Consider the following 21,416-nt stretch of genomic DNA (forward strand, 5'->3'; position numbering starts at 1 on the left):
GTAATACAGTATTGAACCAGGACCTTTGTTCCAAATAGTCTATGCTGGTCAAGTTACCCATCCATGCTCATCCCATTTGCCTGCTTTAAAATTTCATCATCAAACTAAAATATCCAACTACATTACTTTTCTCTTTGATGAATACAGATGTAAATTAATTATTGAAAATCTACTCACACCTCTGTCTTCCTGCACAGAAGTCCCTAGTAGGTCTCACTTTTTCCCTGGTTATGCAATATCCCTTGGATTTTTCTTAATCTTACAAGGCAGTGATATTTTATGGCCCCTTTTTGTCCTCCAAATTTATTTTCAAGTATCATCCTGCATTCTCTGTACTCCCAAAAGGTCTCCTGTCATCTTCAGTATTCTTTAGCTATCTTATTCCTCCTGTTTTTACTTTATCAAATGTTTGATATCCCTTAACATCGGGATTCCCTGGAACACTCATTTAAGGAAGAATTTGGCCCTGACCTCTTAATATTTTACTCTTAAAAAATTCACACTGGTTTATATTTTTATCAAGTAAATGTTTTAGAGAAAATCTCACAAGTCTGTCATTGATGTTTGGACAACTTCTTATAATGAATAGTTAAATCAAATAAGAAGTGCTGAAAATTATATTGATAAATATGAAAGCAATAAAGATTAAAGGAATTTCACTAGTAGGTCACAAAGTACCTTGGCTTGGTTGCAGGGAGATATTAACCAGAAGAAACCAGATTTACTTCTGCAAATCTTGGCTTTATGTGTATGGTTTATGGTAGAATTTAAAAATACAAAACAATTCAGATATGATTGAGGTATTGTTCCTCAATTCCATGCACAAAATACTCATCATAGCAGTTCATGGGCATTATTCTTCCAAAACTGGATTGCTCTGCAATTCCTGATTCAGTTGTTGGTTGTGGATGAGGAAGAAGGGTATGTATGCAGGAGGATTAGTATGAGCTCCCTCCTTTCAAAGATGCTTTCGGTCTCACCACCAGCACCCCACCCCCCATCCCTGCCACCTCAGATATAGACATGAGCTGTGAACCTGGAGCATGTAAAGGCATGTCATGAGGTTTGGCTGTTTATGTTGTTTTATTTATGTGCTGTCACTCAAAGTTGCTACCCAAATCGATTGTTTAGTTAAGAAGGCATGTGGTGTGTTGGCCTTCATTAGTCAGGAGATTGAGTTCAAGAGCCACAAGGTAATGTTGCAGCTCTATAAAACTCCGGTTAGACCACACTTGGAATATTACATTTTAAAGAAAAGGGTCCAGGACAAAGGAGATGTCTTCCTTTTTTAAAGAAAGGGGCTTCCCTTCCTCCACCATTAACTCTGCTCTCAAAGGCATCTCTCCCATTTCACGCAAGTCTGCCCTCACCCCATCCTCCTGCCACCCCACTAGGGATAGGGACCCCTTGTACTTACCTACCACCCCACCAGCCTCTGGGTCCAACATATAATTCTCCGTAACTTCCGCCACCTCCAAGGGGATCCCAAACTCCAAGCTCATCTTTCCCTCCCCCCCACTTTCTGCTTTCCGTGGGGATCGCTCCCTACATGACTCCCTTGTCCATTCATACCCCCCCATCCCTTCCCACCAATCCACTGATCTCCCTCCTGGTACTTATCCTTGTAAGCGCAACAAGTGCTACACATGCCCTTGCACTTCCTCCCTCACCACCATTCAGGGCCCCAGATTGTCCTTCCAGGTGAGGTGACACTTCACCTGTGAGTCGGCCAGTGTGATATACTGCGTCCGGTGCTCCCGGTGCGGCCTTCTATATATTGGTGAGACCCGACACAGACTGGGAGACCATTTCGTTGAACACCTATGCTTTGTCTGCCAGAGAAAGCAAGATCTCCCAGTGACCACACATTTTAATTCCACGTCCCATTCCCATTCTGATATGTCCACCGATGGCCTCCTCTACTGTCAAGATGAAGCCACACTTGGGTTGGAGGAACAACACCTTATATTCCGTCTGTGTAGCCTCCTACCTGGTGGCATGACCATTGTCTTCTCTAACTTCCATTAATGCCCCACCTCCCCTTTGTACCCCATCCCTTATTTATTTATTACCCCCCCCCCCGTATCTCTCTCTTTTCTCTCTCTCTGTCCCTCTCACAATCACTCCTTGCCTGCTGGCAGGGATGGTGGTAGAGGTGGAAATATTAAGGGCATATAAGAGACTCTTAGATAGGCACATGAGTGAAAATAAAATGGATGGCTATGTGAGAAGGAAGGGTCAGGTTGATCTTGGAGTAGAGTAGGGCACAACATTGTGGGCTGGAGGGCCTGTGTTATGCTGTACTGTTCCAGACATCCCACCTCTCCTGGAAGTTCCAGGAGTCTCCCGCATATTAATAGTGACTCCCTGATGCCCGCAAATTATATACAATGTCCCGGAAATAGATTTTTTTGAGAGCGAGTGTGAGAGAACGTGCAGGAAAGAGCGAGAGAGCAAGTGCAAGAGCAAGAAAGCAAGCGCGAGACAGTGAGCGCGAGTGAGAGAACGTGAGGGTGAGAGAGAGAGAGCGAGAGCAAGAAAGCAAGCGCAAGTGAAAGTGACCACGAGAGAGAGCGCACGTGCACGAGAAACCAAGTGCGAGAGAGAACAACCATGAGCGAAAGTGTTCCAAAAAAAAGAAAATATGAAATGTACGTCACCCCAGACTACACTAAAGTGTACCCCTGCCTAATAGGAGTCAAAAGTAATGACAGTGTTGCTCGCTGCACTGTTTGCAACAGTGACTTTTCTATTGCCCATGGTGGGTTAAGACTGTAAAAGATATGTTGAGGTGAGTTTAATAGGTGTCATTCATTCATTAGCATAGCTGATGTTATTTAAACTAGCTGGCTAGCTGCTAAGGAGCTACTCTATTGCAGACATCCCACCTCTCCTGGAAGTTCCGAGAGTCTCCTGCAAATTGATGGTGCTACCTCCCTGCTTTGCAGGGTGGGAAGTCTGCTGTTCTGTCTTCTATATTCTTATACAAGAGGGGGAAATATGTCACTATAGTCTATTTATCTGCTGAGTGACAATAATAACCAACGTACCAATTTACATTCAAGCTGGATGTCGACCAGTTCTTAGATGGGGAATCAAGGAATGCTGGTCAAGTCCAGAATGATAGCACTCAAGTTAAAGATCAGTCATGATTGTATTCAAGGTGAATTTATTATCAAAATATATATATATGTCACCATATAGCGTATACCCCTGAGATTCATTTTCTTGCGGGTGTACTCAGTAAGTCTTTAAATAGAATCATTGGAAGACAGCTCCAACTTGGACAAAAGACAACAAACAGTGCAAATACAAAATGAGAGAAAGAGTAATAATAAATGAATAAGCAAGAAATATTGAGAACATGAGATGAAGAGTCCTCGAAAGTGAGTCCATAGGTTGTGGGAACATTTCAATGAAGGGGCGATTGAAGTTATCCCCTTTGTTTCCAAGAACCTGATGGTCCATCAGGTTAAGTCCTGCTTTTCTTTGCTATTTTATTATATCCAGAGGACTTCCTGTCCCCCTCCAGATACAGGACCCCTCTTCCCCAGTCTGCCACTTCTGACAGGAATTTCATTTTTGATGTAGTTTAACAACAGTTTTTATGGATTAGATAGATGGGAAGAAAGTAATTAGGGTATACATAGGGTATCTAGAGAACAAGGCTGGTGAATTAATTACAGCAAACAAAGAAATGGCAGATATATTGATTAAGTTTTTAAGATCATAGAACAGTTCAGCAGAGAAACAGGCCTTTAGACCCACACTATACTGCCAAATTACATTTGTAACCAAGTGGCCAACTAAACTAATCCCTTCTGCCTACACAATGTCTGTACCTTTCCACTTCCTCCATATTCAAATGCCTTTCTAGGAGCATCTTGAATGACTCTATATGTTTGTCTCCACCACCACCCCAGACAGTGCATTCCAGGAACCAAGCCGTTTCTGTATTCAAACAAAAACGTGCCCCACACATCTTTGAACTTATCCCTTTTCATCTTAAGTGCATGCTCTCTAGTATTATACATTTCAAACCTTAAACATCATGAAAAGCATTGTTAATAATTCTTCAAGGAAATAATAGGCAGGATAGACAAAGGACAGTCAGTGGATGTTGTGTACTTGGATTTTCAGAAGGCCTTTGACAAGCAAGTTGCTAAGCAAGATAAGAACCCTGTCACACAGAGATGAACTGTGGTATATGCTTATTGCATTTGGAAGGAAAGATTTTCTGTAACAATCCTTGCGACAGCGGAGCTGAATGAGTTCGTTTGAAAGGGTGCTCCGCTGCTTATTCAGTAAGTCATGGAGAGGATGTGCCGGATTGTCCTTAATGGATAACAGTTTATTTAGAGACCTCCTCTCCACCACTAACTCAAAAGAGTAAGGGTTGTAGCCAAGGACAGATCCAGCCTTTCTGATGAGCTTATTTAGTCTTTTTGAATCACCAGTACCAATGCTGCTCCCCCAGCATAAAGCTGCAAAGAAGAATGCACTTGCTACAACAGACTGGTGAAAGATCTCCAACGTCCTGCTGCATAGATACTCTTTTCTATCCTAAAAATTTTCTCTGCATCAACTCAGTGGAGCACTGGTGGTTTTGATGAGATCCACATGCATCCTTCTAAATGGTGCTAGTCTGTTCAATCTCTTCTCATTCAGCAAATCCAGGAACTCTGGCTTGATTTCCTCTGTGACAATGACTTTCTTTGATGCAAAACAATGGATCTTATAAATTCTTAAAAGAAAACAGATTTGCTATTAAAAAGTAAGCTAGACCAGGCGATGTGTCTTTTAGATCTCCTTCAACTTGACATGAAGTCTGATGGGTTTTTTTTCTATCTGAGAAAAACTACTTTTATGAATCTGAGTGACATATCTCGTTATGAAGCTTTCACTTTATACCCAGGAACACAGTGGGCAAGGAGGAGATGGGGTTTGATTTCTAGTCTTATAAAGGATCCAGAAAAGTTGGCACAGTTCAGAAAGAGTTAATAAGTTCAGAAATGTTTTTACTTACGTTGCCGTTTCAGATGGAAAAGTATATTCCCAAGATTCACTGTATGGAAACGCTGAATTATTACTGAAACATGCAAGAACTTGTGAAAACTCCAACAAGGCTTTTGACAGCAAACTATTGAGGAACAAGAGATAAAAGCCTAAACTGATATAATTGGTTTTGATTTGTTTAGACTTACATCAACATAATTAGAAATAATTATCAGCGTTGGTTAGATAGGCTCTGTGGAAGTGAAATGAATATTCTGTTTCACAGCAACAGCACAGTTTTAGCCTCAGTTTTGCCCGAGGGCTTTTTTCCCATTCAGTTTTTGAAAGGTCTTCATGTGGAGCCATCTCAACACCTTTTGTTCTGAATAAAGTAAAACCTTGATCACTTTCAGCAAGAGGCGAGTTGCAGTGATGGTTCAAAGCAAAAGGCACAAATGCATTCCATTTTTCAGTGTATTTTCTTGTTGTAACTATGCAAAGGGCTTTTTGCACTGCACCGTATCTTGAGGTTCAGTTTCCTGTGAGTTGTGTCAGAGCTGTCTGAGCAGAAATGTCCCAAATAAAGAATGAAGCGATTTTAGAACAGATGTCACAGGATTGGTACTTCGTAGGGCATCCTATTTGTCCCATCTCCTGCATGTTCCTTGTATTTTCTGAGACGTGAGTTAAATTGATTTAAGATTGAACTCCAAAACATGACCGCAAGGTTGAAATTGCGACACCCTGCAGGTGCTGCACATGAGACTGCTAAACAAGGTAAGAGTCCATGGTACTACAGGAAAGGTATTAGCATGGGTAGAAGATTGGCTGACTGGCATGAGGCTAAGAGTGGGAATAAAGGAGCATTTTCTGGTTGACTAGTGGTGTTCCACAGGGTTAGGTGTTGAGACCGCATCTTTAATGTTATATGTTGAAAGTTTGGATGATGGAATTGATGGCTTTGTGACCAAGTTTTCAGATGATATAAATATAGGTGGAGGGGCAGGTAGTGTTGAGGAAGCATGGAGTCTACAGAAGGAATTGGACAGATTAGGAGAATGGGCAAAAAAGTGGCAAATTGAATACAGTGTAGAGAACTGTGGTCATGCATTTTGGTAGAAGGAATAAAGGTGTAGACTACTTTCTAAATGGAAAGCAAATTCAGAAATCAGATGTGCAAAGGAACCGTGCAGGAGAGTCCTTGTGCAGGATTCCTGAAAGGTTAACTTGCAGGTTGAGTGAGTGTAAGGAAGGCAAGTACAATATTAGCATTCGTTTCAATAGGACTAGAATATGAAAGTAAAGAATAAATGCTGACTCTTTATAGGGCATTGTTCAGACAACATTTGGAGTATTGTGAACAGTTTGGGGCCCAATATCTGAGGAAGAACGTACTGATATTTGACATGCTTCTTCCAGAGGATGAATACAAAGATGATATTGGGGATGGAAGGGTTAACGTACGTGGAACATTTGATGGAATTTAAAAGGATGAGGTGTTGGTGTGTGAAACTGGTAGAATATTGAAAGTCCTGGAGAGAATGGAGATGCAGGGTATGCTTCCAATAGTGGGAGAGTCTAGAACCAGAGAGCATACCCTCAGAATAAAAGGCCTTTATTAAGGAGATGAGGTTGAATTGAATAATCTGTGGAATTCATTCACACAGACAGCTGTGGACGCCAAGTCCATGGGTATACTTAAAGCAGAGGTGGATAAGGTTCTCAATTAGTAAGGGAATCAAAGGTTTTGGGGAGAAGGCAGGGAAATGGGATTGAGAATGATTAAAAAAAAATCAGCCATAATGGAATGACAGAGCAGACCTGATGGGTCGAATGGCGTAATTCTGCTCCTACGGTCTTACGGTTTGCCCAATTCAGAAGAGTCTTCAGATTATCCTTATTTTTTTTGAGTAGACCTTTTAAAATATTTTCTGTATAAAAAAAATTAGACTTGCTGAGAGACCAATTAGCATTCATAACTGAAGCTCCTGCAATATATGTTTTTGTCATTTATTTCAATATTTATATCAGCAATCGGCACAGAGTTTGTAGTTCTTTCACTGCAGGCTTTAGCAGTGCCCAAGATATGCTACTAAATTGGCATTACACTGCCCAAGACCAAGATTGGGTGCAAAAGGTCAAAGGTCTGAAGCCTGTGTAAAGCCCAGAGCATTGAAATAAAGGGTTGAAGTTGAATTTATCCAAAGTGGAATTGGGCACTTCAGACACGAGCAGGAATAAATGGGGTGTTTGGTTGTCAGAGGATCAAGCTTTACAGAGTTAGAAAATTTGTGATGTAGGCCGTCAGGGGATTAGAGCCTGAGAGATGAGATTTGGCCATTGAAAGCATTCAGAGGATTAGGCCCTAGACATCATGGTGTCTGGCAAAGCATGCAGTGGGATTGAGGCCCTGACTGTACATGAAGAGTCTAACAAGGAGGGTTCCTCTTACCAGCAGCCAATTGAAGTCTTGGTGTTTTTTTTATGAAACTTGGCCTGTGTACAAGGGATTTCATTGGACTCTTTTCAACTCAACTTCTCGGTATTATTTTTATTTGCACAGTTTGTCTTCTTTTGCACATTGGTTGTTTGTCCACCTTTGTCTGTTTATGTATAGTTTATTGTAAAATTCTATTGTGTTTATTTTCTCTTGTACATGTCTGCAAAAAATGAATCTTAAGGCAGTATATAGTAACAAACTGTATGCACACTTCGATAATAGATTTACTTTGAACTATGAACTGGAGTATATGATAATATGCTACACTAAGTCACATGCTGATTGGTTGCAAGAGCACTGACTTTTAATTCTGGAATTTAGCTTCTTGGCTTATACTTGAGGCCTGAAGCCAAGTTGTCCTGGTGAAAAACAAGCTCAGCATCCATGAGCGAGTGACTGAAAAGTAACATAAACAATATCTTCCATAATCTTGCTGTGCTGGATTTGTGATGTTTATTATGAAAAGGACATATCTGGGCAACATTATCCAGTCGATTCCATTTGGCTAGCGGCTCAACTTATTCTAGAGTGCCATCCTCCAGTACAACAGGAGGGATGTATTCTAGTCCCATAGGTTTTTCTATATTTTGGGCCTTCAACTACTTCCTGAAACACATGGAAGGAATCAAAATGGCTGAAGACCGGCTTCTATACTGGCAGGATTTCGGCCAGAGCTGAGATGGACCATCCAGTCAGCACTCTTGGCAGAACATGGTTATAACTGCTTCAGATTTGTCTTTACCTTGACATGCTTGACCCAAATAACGTTAAGGATTAAAAAATGGTAGAGAAGCATCCTTCCATATCTCACCAACCATTCATTACAATGTAATTGTTACCTGTCCAATAACTATCCTTGGCGTAAGTGTCTGAGCATCAAAGGCATAACTGACTACACACGGAAAAACAGTGTTGACTGTTCCAGTCACACCTCCCTCCCTTTTGCTCATAGTTACTTTTATACATGCTTTGAGGCATGCAACACAGTGCCAGCCCCTTCCAGGTGAGCAGGCGCTGTCTGTAGCAGTAGCAGATGTGAGAAGGGGCGGAGTCAATCCCCATAAGGCAGCTGGGCAGGACGACATCCCAGGCCAAGTACTCAGGCAGTGTGCACACCAGCTCACTCTCATCTTCATGGACCTCTTCAACACTTCTTTCATCCAGGCTGCAGTCCCCACATGCTTCACAAATCAGCCACCATCATCCCTGTCCCAAAGAACTCTACACCTTCAGAACTAAGTGACTACTGTCTGGTGGCACTGACGCCAATCACCATGAAGTGCTGATGGCACTCCATTCCTGCCACACTGGACACTCACCAATATGCTTACCGACAGAACTGCTCTACCACAGATGCCATAGCATCTGCAGCAGCACCTGGCCCTGACACACCTAGGAATCAAGGATGCGTGTCAGAATGCTGCTCCTCAACACAGAACCCTCAAAACGGGTGCCCCCCAGAGCTGTGAGCTGAGCCCGTTGCTGCACACTCTGCTCACACATGATTGCACAGCCAAACACCCAAGTAACCACATTGCCTAGTTTGCTGATGACACAACGGTGATGGGCTCATCACCAAAAACAATGAGACAACCTACAGAGAAGAGGTGGCAGATCTCAGGGCCTGGTGCCAGCAAATAACCTCTTCCTTCATGTCAACAATACGAAGGAGATGGTTATCGACTTCAGGATAACTCACACCAGTCACATTGGTGGGACAGCCATGGAAACTGTAGGTAGTTTCAAACTTCTGGGAGTACAGATCTCACACAACTTCTCATGGTCCCAGAACACATCCGACACAGACAGGCTCTACTTTCTGAGGAGACTGAAGACAGACAGGAGGCATTCCACAGGTGCACGGTAGAGAGCATCCTTTCAAGCTACATTACTGCTTGGTATGGAAACTACAGGAAGGCTCCAGTCAAAACTGCTGAATGCATCACTGGCAACAGCCTACCCACCATCATGAACTTACAATATATACAGAAAGGGCCAGTAACATCATAAAAGATCCCAACCACCCTGCTCATAGACTGTTTATCCCACTCCCATCAGGGAGAAGACTACATATCACCTATGCCAGGGCCACCAGACTCAAAAACAGTTATTTTCCCAAAGCAGTAAGGCTGATCAAAACCTAACACCACTAACCCATCTCACCTCAGCCCCAACCACCACTAATTGATCATTTCCTCTCACTCACTTTTTGTATAGACACTCCTGTGTCTAATGTCACTTTATGAACTTAACAATCAATCTACGTATATACTCCATATTACGTATTTACTGCATATTTATTGTTTTCTGCTTATTATTGTGTTCTTCATCTTTAGTGAGCTTTTTGTGCTGAGTTACTTTGTTCTTCTTTACACTCGTGTACAGGAAATGACATTAAACAATCTTAAATCTTAAAATTGGTAATTAGTAGTGGGTAATTGGTTTGCTATTGTCACATGTACCGTGAAACAGTGAAGAGCTTTTATTGACGTGCCATCCAGACAGATCATTCCATACATAAGTACATCGATAGAATACAAAAGGGAAATAGAATGCAGAATAATGTGATACAGAGAAAGTGCAGGGAGACAACTAGACTGAAAGGGCCACAGTGATCTTTTGTGTATTCAAAAGCCTAACAACAGCGTGATGGCAGTTGTCCTTGCACCTGGCGCTCTGTGTTCTCAAGCTCTTATATCGATGGAGGGGTGCATGATTAAGTAACTACTTTCCCGGGCAATTGGAAATGTAGAGAGACGGTGGAGGTTGTGTGATAGGCCATGCTGTGTTCACAACTCTCTGCAATTTCTTGCTGTCTTAGGTGGAGTAGTTACTATACCAATCTCTGGTTCATCTGGATAGGTTGTTTTTAATGAATTCCAGATTGATCTAATCCATTGATTATGAGATCACTTAGCTCTGTGTGTTATCATGCCACTTTTGCTCTTTAGGATGCATGTAGTCTGGGGAAGAAACATCAAGTTGACATCTCATTTGCAGGGACGAGAAAATCTGCAGAAGCTGGAAATCCAAGCAATACACTCTAAATGCTGGAGGAACTCAGCAGGCCAGGCAACAGCTATAGAAGAGAGTAAACAGTGGATGTTTTGGGCTGAGACCCATCATCAGAATTGTGAACTTCACCCTTTTCCATAAATGCTGCGTGGCCTGCTGAGTTCCTCCAGCATTTTGTGTGGTAACTCATTTACGGGTACACTTTACACAACTTCCATCATCTCTTGTTAAATTGGAGTTGATTTCTCAGTCTGATTGAAGCAGTAAGGTGAGGAATACTTCAGGCAGTGAGGTTATCAATTGTCGTGGTGTTCACATCGCCTCATGGATGTTCAGTTTTGAGCTTTCAGATGTGTTCTGAGCACTTGCTTCAAAACAAAATGGACACATGGACATCAGTACTCTAAGATGGGTAAATTGGTACCCACAAGGTCAAGCAGGTTTATCCCTTTCAATAGTTAATCTTCTTCTAATTTTATGGCAGCTATTTCCAACAGGACTCAGTCAGCTCAGTCCATGGTTCTTGCTATTTGTCAGTTAAAGGATGAGAGTAAATGGTGATTGGGAGGAGGTTTCATATTATATCATGAGACTTCATGGAGTCTAGAGAGCTGAGAGCTGCCAGCCACACATCGTTATATCACCTCTTGTGCTGGACCAGTCTTGCTCTTAGAACAGGGTGTACCCAGCAATTGTGTAGAAGCATCATTATAATGTGACTCAGTGAATACAACTGTGTGAGTCTTGACTAATCTGCATCAAGAATTTTTACACCAATTTTTACACCATTTCCCAGATCTTGTGTGGAAGACTTTGTAAAGTGCCTGGACTTGGTGCCTATAGGGTGGTCCCTCAGCTTCCATTAATGATGGCATTTGTAATGCCTTCTGTAAGTGGTGCTCATGATAGATGTCAAAAAATAGTCATTATTAAGATTGATCAATTGAAATGCCCAGACTATGCATATATACTTAAAGGCTGGATAAAGCGGACATGGAAAGGATGTTTCAACTAGTAGGAGAGTCTTGGATCTAAGAACTTAACATCAGTATAAAGGGATGGCCCTTTAAAACCAAGATGAGAAGGAATTTCTTCAGCCAGACGGTGATGAATCTGTGGAATTTGTAGCCACAGAGGGCTGTGAAGGTCAAGTCATTGGATGTACTTAGAGCAGAGGTTTATATAATCTTGATTGGTAAAGAGGTTTAAGGGATACAGATAGAAAGCAGGAGAATGGAGTTGAAAAATTCAACCATGATTGAATGGTGGAACAGAATTAGTGGGCTGAATGACTTAATTCTGCTCTTATATTCTATGGTCCATATTGGCCTGCTTTAGAAAGGGCAGGGAATTAACCTTCCAATTTATTGCACAGGCTGAGAGGCACAGTCACAAGCAACTCCCAACATTTACATCATTTTCCATTTCAATACAGATTTCTAGCTTTTACGCTTTTCCATTTTTATCCTAATTAACATTGTGGTAAGGTGGATGCTTCTGCCTTAATTTTTATTTTGTGCTGTGAATCAAACGAAAAAAAAAGATCTGGCAGCAAACGGTTTGACAAAACACGCTTTGTACAGAAATACCACGCATTCTCTGAGGAGAAATAAAACTATTTCATGCTTGAAGAGTCTGTCAGCTTATGAAAAGTTCCCTTAGGACCAAACACATTGCAGTAGAGCCAAGAGCTTGACTTTGATGATGCATTGTATAGATTGAATTTAAGACCATGTTTGCATTGGCTTTGGTGATTGTAAAGCAAACACTTCACCAAATGCTGTTGCATTAAAATCCAGTAAAATTTTAAAGTGACAGTTTGAATTCATCTAGCTCACATAATAAGTGGCTTACTGAGTACATGCAGTTGCAGGAAATTGTAAATAAAAACAGAAAATGCTCAGAATGCTCCACCCCTCATTCTCCCTTACCTGGCTCCATCTGCCTGTCATCCTTACCCCTCCTCAATTCACCAATCACCCACTGGTCCCTGTCTCTCCAGTATCTCTCTCCTCATTACCTTCCCTCTACAGGCCTCCACCCTGATATAACCTGAAACACTAACCATTTCTTCGCCTCCAGAGATGCTACTTGATTCACCGAGTTCCTCCAGCAGTTTCCAGCATCTGCCGTCTCTTGGGCCTCCTATTAGAAAAGAAAGTTGACACTTTTACGGTTCCATTCCATGCAAAATGTTGTTGGTGTAGAACTGGAATTATTATTACTGCAGTCTTTGTTTCTACCACTTTCTCTTCTTAAAATCGTAAAACCACATGTACTTTTTGAACACTGTCTCTAATTATAACATTCAATTTTTTTTTGCCTGTTCCAGAGTTTTTATGAAGGACAGTCTGCCGCATGGGATTCTGCCAAGAAAGATGAAAACAGGATGAAGAACAGATACGGGAATATCATAGCTTGTGAGTGCTGCTCCTCTCGGAAAATGATCCCAGGTCTTGATAAAGCTACATTGTATCATAAAAGCAGCAACATAGCTGGAATGTTGTTGACTGATCTTAGTTTGTGTTATTCCTCAGAGCATAGAAGGCTTTAAACCTTTTGATTATTCATCCCTTGTCTTTTGTATTGGTGCTAACTATAAATGCCCGAGGCCATTAGCAGCCCAGTGTCTGTTATCTTCGGTAGATTTCTTGCTGCATTTGCCTTTGGCCGCACACTTGTTTTTATCCAGCTGTGAGATGCTAACTCATCAGAGTCTCAAAGCACTTTTTCTCTGTAGAAAAAAAGGGAGCAGGTTGGTCTTATCATAAGCCCAAGTTGTCAGGCATTCAACGTAGCAAGTGGAAGTGTCAATTAAAAGAGAAAACGGCCTTTTTTAAAGAATAGCTTTATTTGTCACATATAGTGAAATATGGTGTTAGTGTCAATGGCCAACACAGTCCAAGTGGGAAAGTATGCATGGAACCAGAGGAAGTAGTAGAGGTACTTAATGAATACTTTATTTCAGTATTCACTATGGAAAAGGATCTTGGTGATTGCAGTGATGATCTGCGGCGGACTGAAAAGCTTGAGCATGCAGATATTAAGAAAGAGGATATGCTGGAGCTTTTGGAAAGCATCAAGTTGGATAAGTCGCCAGTACTGGATGAGATGTACCCCAGGCTACTGTGGGAGGCAAGAGAGGAGATTACTGAGCCTCTGGCGATGATCTTTGCATCATCAATGGGGATAGGAGAGGTTCCAGAGGATTGGAGGGTCGTGGATGTTGTTCCTTTATTCAAGAAAGGGAGCAGAGATAGCTCAGAAAATTATAGATCAGTGAGTATTACCTCAGTGGTTGGTAAGTTGATGGAGAAGATCCTGAGAGGCAGGATTTATGAACATCTGGAGAGGTATAATATGATTAGGAATAGTCAGCATGGCTTTGTCAAAGGCAGATCGTGCCTTACGAGCCTGATTGAACTTTTTGTCAAGGTGACTAAACACATTGATGAAGGAAGAGCAGTAGATGTAGTGTATATGGATTTCAGCAAGGCATTTGATAAGGTACCCCATGCAAGGCTTATTGAGAAAGTAAGGAGGCATGGAATCCAAGGGGACATTGCTTTGTGAATCCAATACTGGCTTGCCCACAGAAGGCAAAGAGTGGTTGTAGATGGGTCATATTCTGCATGGAGGTAGGTGACCAGTGGTGTGCCTCAGGGATCTGTTCTGGGACCCCTACTCTTTGTGATTTTTATAAATGACCTGGATGAGGAAGTGAAGGGATGGGTTAGTAAATTTGCTGATGACACAAAGGTTGAGGGTTTTGTGGATAGTGTGGAGTGCTGTCAGAGGTTGCAGCGGGACATTGATAGGATGTAAAACTGGGCTGAGAAGTGGCAGATGGAGTTCAACCCAGATAAGTGTGAAGTGGTTCATTTTGGTAGGTCAAATATGATGGCAGAATATAGTATTAATGGTAAGACTCTTGGCAGTGTGGAGGATCAGAGGGATCTTGGGGTCCGAGTCCATAGGATGCTCAAAGCAGCTGTGCAGGTTGACTCTGTGGTTAAGAAAGCGTATGGTATATTGGCCTTCATTAATCATGGAATTGAATTTAGGAGCCAAGAGGTAATGTTGCAGCTATATAGGACCCTGGTCAGACCCCACTTGGAGTACTGTGCTCAGTTCTGGTCACCTCACTACAGGAAGGATATGGAAGCCATAGAAAGGGTGCAGAGGGGATTTACAAGGATGTTGCCTGGATTGGGGAGCATGCCTTATGAGAATAGGTTGAGTGAACTCAGCCTTTTCTCCTTGGAGCAACGGAGGATGAGAGGTGTCCTGATAGAGGTGTATAAGATGATGAGAGGCATTGATCATGTGGATAGACAGAGGCTTTTTCCCAGGGCTGAAATGGTCGCTACAAGAGAACACAGGTTTAAGGTGCTGGGGAGTAGGTACAGAGGAGATGTCAGGGGTAAGTCTTTTACTCAGAGAGTGGTGAGTGCATGGAATAGGCTGCCGGCAACGGTGGTGGAGGTGGATACGGTAGGGTCTTTTAAGAGACTTTTGGATAGGTACATGGAGCTTAGAAAAGTAGAGGGCTATGAGTAAGTCTAGGAATTTCTAAGGTAGGGACATGTTCAGCACAACTTTGTGGGCCGAAGGGCCTGTATTGTGCTGTAGGTTTTCTATGTTTCTGTGTTTCTAAGGCTGTACTGGGGTAAGCCCATAAGTTGCGTATGTTTCCAGTGCCAGCATAGCATACCCACAACTCACTAACCCTAATCCTAACTGTTGGTTCTTTTGATAACATTAGACCTGCCAACCTCGCAACCTCCCTTATATCAAATATCAACTCCTCCCACCGTCGCTGCACCAATTTCTACATTTGAAGCACAGCCTATCTTCTGTTGACAACTAACTGGAGTCTATCAACTGTTGTCCATCTTGTTTCACCTTGACAGCTTCTACTGAATGACACGGCTGCAAGGAATGCATTGTGGGCCTTAATTTGTTTAACAATGCATCAGATATGGAATGAAAGCCTAATTCCATCCTTGTCTCACTGCAAGACTCTTACCAATAATTTAGTATAGTGGTGAAGATATTGGTCCAATAGTCAAAGGCTTTTAGCCCATTGACCCAGGGATGTGAGTTATTACCGATGACTTTGCATATGCTATAATCTACTGGTACTTAAAAGAAAACTCTTAAATGACCAGGTAGGAAGAGAAGGGCATTGTGCCGATGAAGTAGATTTAATGAAGTTTATTCTGAATCAATTATATTGAACACTCTTTAAAGAGAAAGTAGGGGGAAGGGCATTGTGGCTAATAACTACATGTGCATTTGGGCTGACAAATGATATTTAGAATCTGCAGGGAAAGATGCAGAGGAGCTACTCTATATATGTCAAAGGGCCCAGTGAAGTGGGGAAGTGTGTTCTTTAATTCGTATCATCATGTACAGATGTTTTTGTTTAAGCACTATTCTCTGCATTCATTTTTCTGTACAGAAAACTTAACAATGGCTCACACTCAGTTTCTTTCTCTCCCCCTCTCACTCGCCCTCACTGCCGTCTCTCACACACATCTGAGTTATGTATACTGAAGTCACAGATAATGAGCCTGTATGCAAAGATCCACAGTAATTAGAGGCCAATTTGTAGAGAGGTAGGCCACTCCACCCATCCAAAACCTGCTAGTTATTATGTACTTGAGTTTCCTTTTTCTTGCGTAAAATCTATGATTATGTTCCTTTATTCCCTTTTCTCTCCGACACTTGTTCAACCTCTCCTCATTTACTTCAGCCATTCCCAGTGATAGAGTGGTCCACAATGTCACCGCTCGATTGAATAAATGAGACACGGATTCTTATGTAAGACTGGCTTCTTTTCCCCATCATGCTTTGCAGAGGTTTAGCTGTTAACCACACAGCAACAATGATAGCCTTGCAGCAATGTAAATGAACATTTACATAAAAGATAACTGCATCGCTTAAAAAACTGAATAATGTTATCGAAATTGAAAAGGTGTAGAATAGAATTTGTTCTTGTGCCGAGTTTAGGAAAATTCAGTGTTTACCTCTACACAATGGTGAGTTCTATCCCATTTTTCCCCTGCACTAAAATGAGAGTCAATTTCTACCAAGTTGTATTTTATGACAATTCATATCCCTGAGCTCTTTCAGCCATTAGTTTAATTATTCTAGTATTTTTCTCCTTCCTACAAACAATATTTTATACTTGCCCGTGTATGCTAATCTTTAATTCCAATTATTCTTACTTCCTTAAATCTAACATTACAATGCCTCATATCAAGGATACCAAGCACTTTTGTTTTAAATTGAATGAACGTAGAACAGCTCCTGGAATTGCCTCACCATTATTTAGAACAAGAAAGAGAGAAATTGCCTTTAAACTCACGAGAGAGCATAGGCCATCAACTTTTTGCTGTTGATGTTTCTGAAGCAGGAAATTTCTTTTTTACGAGGTCGGGTTGCTAGCTCGATAGAAAGTGTGCCCGGGCAGCCAGCTGGGTTCGAACTCAGGAGCCATCGCTCCGAAGTCCAGCGCTGATGCCACTAAGCCACTAGCCGGCTTACCATTATTTATTCTGATATGAAAAAACCTCTAAAGTGTTGGAGGCTATTGCTGGTTGGTGCACTTACTGGATGATTTGTGCACATGACATGCAGATTAATTATTGAAACCCCATTCTACTTCTCCATACTTTGACAGAGAAATTCCAGATTTATATTGGTTCTTTTCCCGTCTGAGAAGTTGTTCATGTGCAAACAAAATTCAGAATTTGGCAACAACATGAAGATATTTTCTGTTTTGTGTAGAAAGAATAAAGCCTCTTTTTATAGCCGGCACTGATGTGATACCACCCCTTTTTACATGAGAAGAGCAGGATTTAGCAATACTGGAACCTTTCGTTTTTCTCCGTTTTCTCTGTCCTTGATGGTGGACTTACTGTCCATGCAATGCCTACTGTTGTTTGCCGCCTTCCCTGCACCTTTGACAGTGATGAGTGGTTGTTTCACTTATTCCCTCGTCTCTCCTGGAGACAAACACACTAAGCACTGAGCTGGTCCTTTGGGATAAAGAGTCTTTTGACCTGCTGGACTTGTTGTGAATGTGTGGGTGTGACCAGAATAAGTCTCCCCAGCAGTAATCTGGGGTGAGCAGTGCGTGAGTGGGCCAGTGAAGGAGTGGAGCTTTGAGGCTTGACTCAAGAGGCTTCAACGAGAAGAGGCGGAGGACAAGCTAGTTCGCAGTTAGTATTTACAATGTCTCCTGAGACGATGATGTGCCTGTCATGTGAGATGAGGCAGTCCTGGGGGAACTCCGCTCTCCTGCAGAGTCACATCTGCCAGAAGGGCATACGGCTGGGCGATCTGGAAGACCTTGTAAGGAATCTGGAGCAGCAGCTGGATGACCTTCGACTCATAAGGGAGAATGACGCAGTCATAGAAGAGAGCTACAGGGAGGTAGTCACACCTAGGCTGTCGGAAGCAGGTTGTTGGGTGACAGTCAGAGGGGGGAAAGCGAAGGTGAGCAGACAGGTAGTGCAGAGCACCCCTGTAGCCATTCCCCTGAATAATAAGTTTACTGTCCTGGATACTGTTGGCAGGGATAACCGACCAGGTGTGAGCCACGGTGGCAGGGCCTCCGGCACTGAGTCTGACCCTGTGGTGCAGAAGGGTGGGACGGAGAAGAGGAGAGCTGTCGTCATTGGAGACTCTATAGCCAGGGGAGCAGACAGGAGATTTTGTGGATGTGAGAAGGACACCTGCGTGGTTTGTTGCCTCCCGGGTGCCAGGGTCCGGGATGTCTCTGACCGGGTGCACGACATCCTGGTATGAGAGGGAAAGCAACCAGAAGTCATGATACATGCTGGGACCAACGACATAGGCAGGAAGTGGGATGAGGTCCTGAAGTGTGAGTTTTGGGAACTAGGCAGAAGGCTGAAGAACAGGACCTCAAGGGTGGCGTTCTCAGGATTGCTGCCAGTGCTAAGTGACAGTGATGGTAAGAATTGGAGGAGATGGCAGTTGAATGCGTGGTTGGGGAGCTGGTGCAGGGAGCAGGGTTTTCGATTTTTAGATCATTGGGATCTCTTCTGGGGAAGGTGGGACCTGTACAGATTGGATGAGTTGCACCTGAACTCGAGGGGGAGCAATATCCTTGCAGGTAGGTTTGCTAGCATGGTTCGGGAGGGTTTAAACTAATTTGCGAGGGGGATGGGACCCAGAGCGATACAGCAGTGAAAGAAGTGCATGGAATAAAGCCAGATCTAACATACAGAGAGGCTTTGAGGAAAGAGAAGCAGAATAAACGGTGTAAAGACAAAAAGCAAGAAGGGCTGAAATGTGTGTACCTCAATGCAAGAAGCATCAGGAACAAAGGTGCTGAACTGAGAGCTTGGATACATACATGGAATTATGATGTAGTGGCCATTACAGAGACTTGGCTGGCACCAGGGCAGGAATGGATTCTCAATATTCCTGGATTTCAGTGCTTTAAAAGGGATAGAGAAGGCAGAAAAAGGGGAGGAGGGGTGGCATTACTGGTCAGGGATACTATTACAGCTACAAAAAGGGTGGGTAATGTAGCAGGATCCTCTTTTGAGTCAGTATGGGTGGAAGTCAGGAACAGGAAGGGAGCAGTTACTCTATTGGGGGTATTCTATAGGACCCCTGGTAGCAGCAGAGATACAGAGGAGCAGATTGGGAGGCAGATTTTGGAAAGGTGCAAAAATAACAGTGTTGTTATCATGGGTGACTTTAACTTTCCTAATATTGATTGGCACCTGATTAGTTCCAAGGGTTTAGATGGGGCAAAGTTTGTTAAGTGTGTCCAGGACGGATTCTTGTCACAGTATGTGGACAGACCGACCGGGGGAATGCCATACTAGATCTAGTACTAGGTAATGAACCGGGTCAGGTCACAGATCTCTCAGTGGGTGAGCATCTGGGGTGCAGTGACCACTGCTCCCTGGCTTTTAGCATTATCGTGGAAAAGGATAGAGTCAGAGAGGACAGGAACATTTTTAATTGGGGAAAGGCAAATTATGAGGCTATAAGGCTAGAACTTGCGGGTGTGAATTGGGATGATGTTTTTGCAGGGAAATGTACTATGGACATGTGGTTGATGTTCAGAGATCTCTTGCAGGATGTTTGGGATAAATTTGTCCCGGTGAGGAAGATAAAGAATGGTAGGGTGAAGGAACCATGGGTGACAAGTGAGGTGGAAAATCTAGTCAGGTGGAAGAAGGCAGCATACATGAGGTTTAGGAAGCAAGGATCAGATGGGTCTATTGAGGAACATAGGGAAGCAAGAAAGGAGCTTAAGCAGGGGCTGATGAGCAAGAAGGGGGCATGAGAAGGCCTTGGTGAGTAGGGTAAAGGAAAACCCCAAGGCATTCTTCAATTATGTGAAGAAAAAAAGGATGGCAGAAGTGAAGGTAGGACCGATTAGAGATAAAGGTGGGAAGATGTGCCTGGAGGCTGTGGAAGTGAGCGAGGTCCTCAATGAATACTTCTCTTTGGTATTCACCAATGAGAAGGAACTTGATGATGGTGAGGACAATATGAGTGAGGTTGATGTTCTGGAGCATGTTGATATTCAGGGAGAGGAGGTGTTGGATTTGTTAAAATACATTAGGACAGATAAGTCCCCGGGGCCTGACGGAATATTCCCCATGCTGCTCCATGAGGCGAGAGAAGAGATTGCTGAGCCTCTGGCTAGGATCTTTATGTCCTTGTTGTCTACAGGAATGGTACCGGAGGACTGGAGGGAGGTGAATGTTGTCCCCTTGTTCAAAAAAGGTAGTAGGGATAGTCCGGATAATTATAGACCAGTGAGCCTTACGTCTGTGGTGGGAAAGCTGTTGGAAAAGATTCTTAGAGATAGGATCTATAAGCATTTAGAGAATCATGGTCTGATCGGGGACAGTCAGCATGGATTTGTGAAGGGTAGATCGTGTCTAACAAGCCTGATAGAGTTCTTTGAGGAGGTGACCAGGCATATAGATGAGGGTAGTGCAGTGGATGTGATCTATATGGATTTTAGTAAGGCATTTGACAAGGTTCCACACGGTAGGCTTATTCAGAAAGTTAGAAGGCATGGGATCCAGGGAAGTTTGGCCAGGTTCAGAATTGGCTTGCCTGCAGAAGGCAGAGGGTGGTGGTGGAGGGAGTACATTCAGATTGGAGGATTGTGACTAGTGGTGTCCCACAAGGATCTGTTCTGGGACCTTTACTTTTTGCGATTTTTATTAACGACCTAGATGTGGGGGTAGAAGGGTGGGTTGGCATGTTTGCAGACGACACAAAGGTTGGTGGTGTTGTAGATAGTGTAGAGGATTGTCAAAGATTTCAGAGAGACATTGATAGGATGCAGAAGTGGGCTGAGAAGTGGCAGATGGAGTTCAAACTGGAGATGTGTGAGGTGGTACACTTTGGAAGGACAAACTCCAAGGCCGTACAAAGTAAATGGCAAGATACTTGGTAGTGTGGAGGAGCAGAGGGATCTTGTGGTACATGTCTACAGATCCCTGAAAGTTGCCTCACAGGTGGATAGGGTAGTTAAGAAAGCTTATGGGATGTTAGCTTTCATAAATCGGGGGATAGAGTTTAAGAGTCGCGATGTAATGATGCAACTCTATAAAACTCTGGTTAGGCCACACTTGGAGTACTGTGTCCAGTTCTGGTCACCTCACTATAGGAAGGATGTGGAAGCATTGGAGAGGGTACAGAGGAGATTTACCAGGATGCTGCCTGATTTAGAGAGTATGGATTATGATCAGAGATTAAGGGAGCTAGGGCTTTACTCTTTGGAGAGAAGGAGGATGAGAGGAGACATGATAGAGGTATACAAGATAATAAGAGGAATAGATAGAGTGGATAGCCAGCTCCTCTTCCCCAGGGCACCACTGCTCAATACAAGAGG

At 42.9% G+C, this 21,416-nt stretch overlaps 1 protein-coding gene across 9 annotated transcripts in view; it reads left to right on the forward strand.

Moving 5' to 3' along the window:
• LOC134351958 (receptor-type tyrosine-protein phosphatase mu-like) overlaps positions 1-21,416 on the forward strand; it is a 1,067,206-nt gene that overhangs the window by 937,048 nt on the left and 108,742 nt on the right. For all 9 annotated transcript variants that reach the window (XM_063058925.1, XM_063058929.1, XM_063058945.1 and 6 more), the window contains one exon: positions 12,843-12,930. In XM_063058925.1, the coding sequence (XP_062914995.1) occupies positions 12,843-12,930 (88 nt within the window). The remainder of the gene's footprint in view (positions 1-12,842; positions 12,931-21,416) is intronic.

This window comes from Mobula hypostoma, chromosome 1, assembly GCF_963921235.1.
Source record: "Mobula hypostoma chromosome 1, sMobHyp1.1, whole genome shotgun sequence".
Classification (NCBI taxonomy): domain Eukaryota; kingdom Metazoa; phylum Chordata; class Chondrichthyes; order Myliobatiformes; family Myliobatidae; genus Mobula; species Mobula hypostoma.